This window comes from Caretta caretta, chromosome 1 (assembly GCF_965140235.1).
Source record: "Caretta caretta isolate rCarCar2 chromosome 1, rCarCar1.hap1, whole genome shotgun sequence".
Classification (NCBI taxonomy): Eukaryota; Metazoa; Chordata; order Testudines; family Cheloniidae; genus Caretta; species Caretta caretta.
In genome coordinates, this window is record NC_134206.1 from 56,903,374 (window position 1) to 56,914,042 (window position 10,669).

At 42.0% G+C, this 10,669-nt stretch overlaps 1 protein-coding gene across 6 annotated transcripts in view; it reads right to left on the reverse strand.

The window, feature by feature from the left end:
• Window positions 1-9,587, reverse strand: part of FAM124A (family with sequence similarity 124 member A) — a 69,685-nt gene extending 60,098 nt beyond the window's left edge. For 2 of the 6 annotated variants that reach the window (XM_048849183.2, XM_048849167.2), the window contains exons 1-2: window positions 9,331-9,572; window positions 7,790-8,324 (exon numbers count right to left, since the gene is read on the reverse strand). Coding sequence is in view for 3 of the 6 variants with exons in the window: in XM_048849150.2 (XP_048705107.1) it covers window positions 9,331-9,389 (59 nt within the window). In the remaining 3 variants the exon portion in view is untranslated. Of the gene's footprint in view, window positions 1-7,789; window positions 8,325-8,896; window positions 9,017-9,330 lie in introns of all 6 variants that reach the window. The other 4 variants (XM_075128341.1, XM_048849160.2, XM_075128340.1 and 1 more) reach the window with 3 other exon arrangements.
• Between the last annotated feature and the right edge of the window lie 1,082 nt (window positions 9,588-10,669).

Here is a 10,669-nt window from a genome sequence, read left to right on the forward strand (position 1 = left end):
GAACAAACAAACAAAACCCAAAACAGTATGTTGCTCTCTTTTTCTAATAATGATAGCTAGCTGGAGTACTTGAGTTCTGGAGCTCTTGCAAATATTTTAAGCATTCTAGGTACTATACAAAATGAACAATCACTTTGACAGGTCATAAATTTAAACAAGTTAAATATAGAAGTAAAAATCTCCTAAATCATTTAGCCCTAGCTTCCTGGAATGTCATTTTGTTCCTGCTAGTTCATGTACTGATGTTGTTCTCATCCCCATTTTAAATGTTCCAAGTGACGGGGCTTCTACCAGTTCCCTCGGGAAAGCGTTCTGTGGTCTGTGTTCTGAACATAGACTGGGGAAGGGATGCAAGAAGCGACTAGTGGAGCATAGGGCTTGATCCTATGTTCACTGAAGTCAATGGCAAAGCTATCATTGACCTTAATGGTGAAGTATCAGGGCCACAGTCTTGGGCAGTACTGGGGACAGAGGCTGGGCTTTGTAGCAGCCATTAGTTCTGCATGTTTTAAATGAAGGATGTTACCCTTTAAAGGCGAAATGGAAGGTGAAATTCAGGCAAGAATGGGTAAGGAGGATGCATCTCCTATACAGGATCATTTTCAGACCTTCCAGGTATCTTAGGGGGAGGTAGTGGAGTAACAAAGGCTCTGAAGCAAGGGTGCGTGTGTGTGTGTGTGTGTATTTTATATATATATATAAAAAAATAAAGGGAGTGTGTGTGAAGGGTTGTTTTACTCACTGTCCAGTCATTGTTTCTATTTCTAGGTTTAACAGCCTCTCCTCTCTCCCATGTCTAAAAGTCTCCTTCTCCAGGCCTTCTTTATACCAGGAAAAATAAATTATGTAAGAGCTGACAGCCCTCCTGCTGCCTGCTCCCTTTGCTTGCCCAGCACTGGCATGATGACACCTATTGTACTGAGATTTTTCCCTAGCGCCTTTTACCTAGGAACTATTCTTTCACACCACAGTTATGCCCAAGAGGCTTCTTTTCATCCTTAAATAAACTATTATTAAATAGGCACATGGGGAAGAGCATGGTATAGTGAATTAACTACAGGCTTATGAGTCAGGAGAACTAGATTCTATTGCTGACTCTGACACCAGCTTGCTGTGTGACCTTGAGCAAGTCACTCAGTTCCTATGGATCAGATTATGATTTCACTTACATTGGTATAAATCCAAAGCAACTCTACTAACTTTATTGGATTTCCACCAGAGTAACCGAGATCACTGCATTAGTGTAAGTGATAACAGTGTATTTTAATGGAGTTGCTTTGGATTTCTACCAGACAGAGAAAGTTCAGAATATGACCATCTGTGTCTCAATTTAACTACTACAAAGGGATGTTTACTAACATTTTAATGGTTTTGGAGAGCCTCCGGTAGCAGTATTCTTCCTGTGCTTTAAACTGCCTGTCAAGGTTCCTCCCCCACTCTGAACTCTAGGGTACAGATGTGGGGAACCTGCATGAAAAACCTCCTAAGCTTATCTTTACCAGCTTAGGTCAAAACTTCCCCAAGGTACAAAATATTCCACCCGTTGTCCTTGGACTGGCCACTACCACCACCAAACTAATACTGGTTACTGGGGAAGAGCTGTTTGGACGCGTCCTTCCTCCCAAAATACTTCCCAAAACCTTGCACCCCACTTCCTGGACAAGGTTTGGTAAAAAGCCTCACCAATTTGCCTAGGTGACTACAGACCCAGACCCTTGGATCTTAAGAACAATGAACAATCCTCCCAACACTTGCACTCCCCCTTTCCTGGGAAATGTTGGATAAAAAGCCTCACCAATTTGCATAGGTGACCACCGACCCAAACCCTTGGATCTGAGAACAATGAAAAAGCATTCAGTTTTCTTACAAGAAGACTTCTAATAAAAATAGAAGTAAACAGAAATAAAGAAATCCCCCCTGTAAAATCAGGATGGTAGATATCTTACAGGGTAATTAGATTCAAAAACATAGAGAACCCCTCTAGGCAAAACCTTAAGTTACAAAAAAGATACACAGACAGAAATAGTTATTCTATTCAGCACAATTCTTTTCTCAGCCATTTAAAGAAATCATAATCTAACACATACCTAGCTAGATTACTTACTAAAAGTTCTAAGACTCCATTCCTGGTCTATCCCCGGTAAAGACCAGCATATAGACAGACTATAGACAGACACACAGACCCCTTTGTTTCTCTCCCTCCTCCCAGCTTTTGAAAGTATCTTGTCTCCTCATTGGTCATTTTGGTCAGGTGCCAGCGAGGTTACCTTTAGCTTCTTAACCCTTTACAGGTGAGAGGAGCTTTCCCCTGGCCAGGAGGGATTTCAAAGGGGTTTACCCTTCCCTTTATATTTATGACACTGCCATTTATAATATTTTAAATACAGTGGAATAGAAATAACCACACCAGTATGTGGCACGCAGCTTCTGGTGTATTTCTCAGGTGGCGGAAAGCATGATGCTTACCTGCCTAGGATTTTGTACCTTGTTCTTTAAATAGTAGTACACAGTACACCAAAGGAATGAACCACTAACCAATAATGCATACACTGTTCTGGCTCAATTATAGTAGATGTCAGTACAGATCTCCCTGCTAGAAAAATTCAGTTATTGAAGTCTACGTAAAAGTTGCTTTCAAGGACCATATCTATAATAATATATTAGCAGGTTTCTCTACTGAGATATGAAAAAGCACACTGGAACTTTTGCATTACATTGGTGATGTCTGGTGGTAGAAATTATTTCAATACCAATCTGTGACAAAAGCTCCATTTAACATATTTGAATACTCAAATCACAGGTGAATTCTGTACAGTGCCATGACAAGAGTGATATATAGAAATATAGATATTATGTGAAAGTTACAAAAAAAACCCAAAGGTAAAAACAGTCCTTAAAAATAGGTTACAGCAGCAATGGTTTCTTCTCTTGAGAGGTTTCAGAGTAGCAGCTGTGTTAGTCTGTATCCGCAAAAAGAAAAGGAGGACTTGTGGCACCTTAGAGACTAGCAAATTTATTTGAGCATAAGCTTTCGTGAGCTACAGCTCACTTCATTGGATGCAGCATCCGATAAAGTGAGCTGTAGCTCACGAAAGCTTATGCTCAAATAAATTTGTTAGTCTCTAAGGTGCCACAAGTCCTCCTTTTCTTCTCCTGAGAGTTACACATAAATGGACGTAATATATGATGTGAGACTGACATCTGAGGGATGAACCAAATCAGCTAGAAGGAAGGATTTAATCAGAAAAATGTGAATGATAATTGGGAATCGTTTATGAACACCATACAGATGCCAAAAATACCACAATCAAGAAAGAAGGCCATATTGGTTTAAAAAATGACCTGGTTAAGAGGGGAGGTGAAGGCAGCTATAAATATATAGCAAATGGAAGAAGGCAGAAGTTGATAATAATGAATATAAATCAAGTAGGAATTGTAGAAAATTGATAAATGAAGCAAAGGGACACAAGGAGAAATCTATGGCAGCACAGTTAAGGACAATAAGAAAGAGTTTTTAAAATATATTAGGAACAAAAAGAATCCTGACAATGGTATTGGTCCATGATTAGATGAAAAGGTAGACTAAATAATAATGCAGAAAAGGAAGACATGTGCAGTGAATATTTCTGTTCTGTATTTGGGGAAAACAGATGATATACTCTCATCATATGGTGATAAGAATACTCTTTCCATTCCACTAGTATTTATGGAGGATGTTAAATAGGAGCTACTAAAGTTAGACATTTTTAAATCAGCAACTCCAGAACACTTGCATTCAAGAGTTTTAAAAGAGCTGCCTGAGGAGCTCGCTGGACCATTAATGTTGATATACTATACTTAGATTCCTGTAACGTGTTTAACATAGTATCACATAACATTGTGATTAAAAAACTAGAACAATATACAATTAACATGGCACTCATTAAATGGATTAAAAACTGGCTAACTGGTAGGTCTCAAAATGTAATTGTAAACGGGGAACCATCATTGAACGGGTGAGCTGGGTTTCAGAGCCTGGGCTCCAGCCCAAATGTTTACAATGCTATTTTTAGCTCTGTAACACGAACTTAGCGAGCTTAACTCAGTTGACCCAGGCTCTGACTCTCTCTGCTGTGGGTTTTATTTTCACCCCTGTGTAGATGTATCTTAACACACAAATGTACAAATTCATAAGAGAGTGTCTATAAGCTGAGCTGTGTGGCACCAAAAAATAAATAAAATCAACTCATGAAACTATTTATTTTATTTTAAGCATCATGGCCTCTTTGTTTGAAGATTAACATTAAATAGATTATTTTAATTCTGTTTCGACACGTAAGTATTTTACACCCATTTTACAGCTAGGTAAACCAAGGTACAGAGGGATTAAATGACTTATCCATGGTTACGTAGTGAGCCAGTGACAGAGCCCCGAGTAGTACCACTACATAACGGTAGCATGGTCAAGAAGCTCACATATGCCATGTAGTGATCAACTGTGAGAACACAATGATGAAAAGGGATGTTTAAGGAAACATTTAATGCACAAAAAACTAATAAGTAACAATGTAGCCAGGTCCCAAATGTGTTCATAATTTGTCAAATATACTTTTAAAAATATCTGATATATGATGCATGTTCATATAAGATAAAAAAAGACACCAGCTTGGGTTTCTCCATGTTGACACAAGCATTGCACAAACACCACTGTTTTCCTGCCTCCCAAAATTAGGCAAGAGCTTTACAATTTAATAAGCAGTGGATTCCATTTGAAATGTAACCATGAAGACATATATAAGTGGAACATTTATAATTTTGTCCATACAGTAAGTTATAACTGCCTTTCTTCTTATGTTCTACATGGGTATTTTTTCCTGACTTTCACGAAAAGGATTAATTATTAATTATTTGAAATGTAAGTGGAAAAGATTCTTAAAGTCACAGTTTCAAATAACTTCTAATTAAAGAAGGGAAAAATTAGAGCTTTGAATATATTAGTAAATTAATATTGCAAGTTGTTAACTCTTTAAAGCTTTTCACATGCATTAAAAACCTTACTACAGACCTCAATCCTGCACTCACTGAATTCAATTGAAGCTTTATCATTGACTTCAAAAGACAGCAAGAATAGGTCCTGGGCATTAAAAAGTATATGCACAACAAATTCTAAAATTATTTTAAAAGATAACTTTGTTTTGGTATTTTTAACGAAAAATATAGCATTGCACAGAAAACTGTGCCTTATGGTTCATATAAAAGGTCATGAATCATAAAAGCCATATAGATTAATTTTAGTAAAACTAAGACAAAGAAAACATATTATGGCAAGTCACTCTTTCAGACAGTTTAGTATTAATTTTTCATTTGCATACATATATGTCACCATCCTCCTTATTTGTTGCTTCCCCCACCCTTCCTTCCAATTAAAGGAGAGGCTATATATAAGAAAAAAATAAGGCCATGTATATTTCTCTCTCTCTAAACATGCAGCTTTCCTCAATATCAATGGGTGTTCTGCCACAGATTGCAGCTGTGTATGGTGGCACATATGTTCTATTCTCTTTATTTAAGTACTTGGCAACTCAGCCCAATCCAGTCTTATTGGATTCAGTAACTTAAAGTATACTGGTTTTGATCTGCTTTCCAACTTGATCAACTGAAGAACATACAATAGCACAAAGATACATTCAAGTGGATTTGTAAAACGATGGTTCAAAACTGGAATCAAACTTTGCTGTAGAATAGGGGTTTGCCTACTATTGTGGCTAACAGCAGCATCAGCTCAGGAAGAAAAATACATTTTATGGAACTATTTCATGAATTATAGTGGTAGTTAGTTGCTATATAACAGTTTTAGCAATACATATATATAAAGCTCATGCTTGAATAGAGATGAAAATGGTTCACAAAGCTTGGATTTGCTAGAGTGTCAACACTATTATTCACTAAATGACAGAAAGAGACCACTTGATGTATAATAATAAAACTGCTACTGAATGATTTTGACAGTTGTTCTCAGAATACTTTCATAGTATGATTGTTGAACTTAAAAATAGGTGTCAATTGATTCTTTTTCAACACCGAAATAGCTACATAACAAGGAAACCAGCTGAGTTTTTGCAATACTATTATGAAGATACAGAAAACCCTATTTCTGCTTTAAGAGTAATAAGCAAACAATATGAGTAGCCTTGATAGAATTCAATTTTTATATAATTTTGACACATAATATTGATATTATTTTTAAACATTTTTTATCCATTTAAATTTTCACAGTTGAGGGAAATCACGGGTGAGTCAGCCAAAATTATTTAATGACAGCCGTTGTGATTAAAAAAGTTAAACTTTATAACCATTAAAACACAAATTGTCAACAACATGTCAAAATATACAAAGTAAATAGCCTTCCATCAAACTCTAATTGGCTAAGTAGGAACTGCTTGAGAACTTATCTGTAAATTTCTATTATTGGTGGAAATATTTTTTCATCCGTTTGTGTATGTACGGTGAAATCAACGTTTATCAACATTTACCAAAAAAAAAATCTCATCCTTCCAACCCTAAATATGAGCAGCTGATTTGGTGAGTAAACAAAAATAAAAATATAGTTGCATGTACCTCTTTCACATGTTTATCACAGACTAACATCTGCTAAACATAGTAAAATAATGAAAATACAATGACCTATTTCTTTTGAAGACATATTTCAGTGTAAAGCATTCTAGTTGATAATTACCATATGTCATGGTTAAAATTCCGCAAAACAGTGCGTTCTTCTAAAGCTACATGTTCCAGTGTCAAAAGTGTGACAGGGATGTGACACAAAATCATCCATATTAACAGCTCATCAACACCAGACATAAGCAGCTGCCACGCTGATCACTAAGGTCTAAAGGCTAATGTCACCATCTGGGGCAAATCCTTTCAAGTGCCCCTTCCAACAAAAGACAGGTTTTTCTATTTTGGAAGAGCATGGTAAATTAAAAGTGACTTGACATGTCAAGGATTTTCTGAACTTTGACCCAGCTATGAATTAGCTGATTATGTTGTTTTCCCTTTATTCGCATTCCAGATTCCCAGAGGGTAAAATGAAAAGCCTGTTGCCCAACAAATAGAAAAAAAAGTGTGGATTTTTTCCTTTATGCTGAAGCCAGATAAAAAACATTAACCTGCAGGGACTAGTCATGTCCACAATATTGTAGCTATTTAAGGTGAAAGGAAAAATAGCCCACAATCTCTCAATCTCAGAAATGTGCAGAAAAATGTGTAATTTATAACGAAGGTATTTAAATTTTGCTCATTTGATTACGATGAATATAAAAGGAAATCATAAACCTAATCCCATATGCAGCTGAATCCCTTTTTTTTTTAAACCAGTAATAATATTATTTTGAAATTGTATACCCAGCATCTGACAGCAGGTGGCAGAATCCGTTTCACTGTTTTGTCACACTTCTGGTCTTATACACTAGCATAGTGACATGGATTTCATACATTGCAAAGGGTATAATCCACCAGCACAAGTTGAGCTCAAGGTGCCTCCTCTTTTCCTGAATCTCACCATGGGACTCAGAAGCAATTTGAACCCATGACTGGTGTGAGGGAGGGAAAGAGAGAAAGCCCCCTTCTTTACTCCCCAGACTCCTGTATGCGGCCAGGGACCAAGGTGAGAAACAGTAATGCTCTTGACTCCTCTGACTCCTTCACAGCTGGAAAGGAAGCATCTGTTGTACACATGCACAACCCTATGCCTCTAGCTTGGGTCATGCAGAGAAGAAAAAGTCCTGGCAAGAATTGAGGAGGTACTGACCTGGGAGGGAAGGATGGCAGGAGAAGACTTTCAAGCCCCTTTGTAGGACCCAGAAAAGATCTAGAGCAGCTGGGACAAGATGGAGAGGTGGCAGCCTCCTCTAAGCAGAGCCAAGAGGCAGCCAAGGGCTAAAGGCACCCCTCCATGCTCTCCCTCCCTCCCCCTAAAGACAGGAGAAGGGAGGGAGATGAGACTAAGAGGTAAGGAAGGCTGCAAATCCCTTGTCCATGGCCCCCTCCGCAGAAGTCCTACTTGAGGACTCAGCTTCTCTTCCCACAGGAAGCCAGGTGACAGGAGAAGGCAGCAGCATCTGAGATAGGGCTGCAGTGGAAATACCCTGTCTCTGCCATAGAGAGGGGCAGAAGTTGCAACAACAGTAGATGGGAGTGAGAACAGAAGGGGATTTGGAAAAAAGTATTGTCTTGTGATCAAAACACTGGACTGATCCTCAGGAGATTTGGGTTCTGTTCCTGGATCTGCCATAGTCTTCGTGTGTGACCTTCACCAAGTCATTTACTATGCCTTGGTCCCCCATCTGTAAAATGAGGATGACGATAAAACTTTCCTGCCTCAGCTGGCTATTGAGAGAGTCAATTCATTAAGATTGTGAGGTGCTCTGATACTATGAGAGAGAATATTTCCTGCTTCCCCAGGGCACTAAACAGGAGGATCAACAGGTGGGAGCTGGCTAAGAGACACCCCCCACCCCAATCCTTTGTGGAGCTGGGCAGGAGAAGACAGGAGCTGGAAGGAGACAGCCTCTTGGCTGCAGCTGTCCCAGTCTTGTGCACAGCAGTACATTTCAGCTCCTGTGCATGTCCCCTGAGAGCCTCTGCTGTGGGCTTGCACACGCCCTTGTTTGTATGGGCCTTTCTGGAATACAGTATAACAAACAGCCAGGAAAACTGAGTCGAAATCAAAGGGGCACTCTGGGGCAGGCCAGCTGCACCAACATGTAATGATTATTTGTGACTGTCATTATAGATACATCTTTTGCGTGCCCTGACCTAAAGCCAAACCTAGGGAGCAACTACCTTGTTTGTATTTATGACCCAGCCCAGATTCAGCTCAGTGTTTGCCCAATCCCAAAGCTTGAACTTAACTCACCAGGCAAGACACAGAACAGGGGAGCGAGCTGCGGACCCGCTGCTGCCTCTCGGAGCAGGAGCAAAAGAAAAGAGGAAGCAGAGAAAAGCAACAAGTGCAGCAGCATCTCTCTCCGTCTCGCTGCGAGATCGGGGGGGAAATCAAACCAGCAAGACGCAGGAGCTGAGCCAGCCAACCCCACCGCCCCCCGACTAGCTCCCCAGGGGATGGCGGGGGGGGGGGGGAAGTACCGCACCGCCCCCCCCCATGCGAGCCAAGCGGGCTCATTTCTGGGGACCGCCCCCGGCCAGGCTATCCGGGGCTCAGCAAGCCTGCCCCGCTCCCCTGGACCCCAGGCCCTCGCTGCAGAGCCGGGGGCCCCTCCACCCGCATCCGGGCCCCAGCGCCCCCCTTTTGCCTCCTCTCCCGCCCCTGCGCCCCTGCCCGGGACTCACCCTCCTGTCTCGGCTCCCGAGTCCACGCAGTCATCCTCGCCGCCCGGCTTCCTCTCCATGGCAGGCGTCAGGGCTCCATCTCCGCGGCCGCCGCCTCCTCCCCTCCCCCGGCTGGCTGCGGCCACCTCCCGCCAGCGCTGGGGGCGAGGAGCCCGCGCAGGCCGCCGGGCTCCCCTCTCCCTTGGCAGCGCGAGCGTGTGCGGGAGCCTCCCCGCCTGCAGCCGGCTCCGCCGCGCGGCTCCGGGTGTCAGCGCCGCTCCTCTGGCCCGGCCCGGCCCGGCCCCCTCCCCGCCTTCGCGCGCGGCTCCTGCGGCTCCCCCGCCCGCCCCGTGGCCTGCCCGCGCCACAGCAGCGACTCTCCCGCTGAGAAGGGGGCGCAGCCCTCCCCCCACGCTGCGGAAGGGGGTCTGTCCCACAGGTGACATCTTCGCTGAGAAGAAAAGGAGGACTTGTGGCACCTTAGAGACTAACCAATTTATCTGAGCATGAGCTTTCGTGAGCTACAGCTCACTTCATCAGATGTATACCGTGGAAAAGCTCCCCAGCCGGGCCCTATTAGTTATTACAAACACATCTGGGAGTCACACTCACACACACGTGCTTGGGAGCACATGACACAAACACCAAGGAACCCACCCTGCTAGGCTGCAGTGGCTCTGGCTGAAGTCTGCCTTCTCCCCCCTCGCTTTGCTGGTTACAAGGGGCTACCTTTCAGGGGCCTTGGTCGTATATAGTCTGAGACGTACTTTGAGATCCGCTGGGATGAAGTGGGAAGGATTATTGCCTGGGCTTTTCAAAGGGACTTGTCGACACTAGGAAGTGTTGCCAGTTTAACCATACTTGTAGTTAAAGTGGTAACCCACTCCCCTGTTGTGGGCGCAGTAAGGTAGCTATAAAGGTGCTTTCTTTGACTGGTTGAGCTGATTCTGGTTCAGGAAATGAAATAAATTATGTGGGCATAAGGCCCTTCATGCCCCTTTATAACTGCATACAGACTACAGTTTCAGGTGCATAGCAGTATCATGATTTTGGTTTTAAAAAAACCCAACCTTTAACCAACATATAACTTTTCTAGTAGACCAAGCTGAAGAGAGTTGCGTGCCCAATGCCCATTGAAAGTCACACTCTGATTTCCTTCCCCAGACCTGAAGAGATCTGTGTAGCTCAAAAACTTGAACCTTCTACCAACAGAAGTAGGTCTAATAAAAGATATTACCTCACTCTCTCATTGAAGATATATGGAGCTTTCTCCCTTCTCACCTGGTTTCAACTTGTGCTTGATACTCCAACAAAGTTAAATACAATTACTTTTTAAATTATATCATCCCATTCTGCAGTC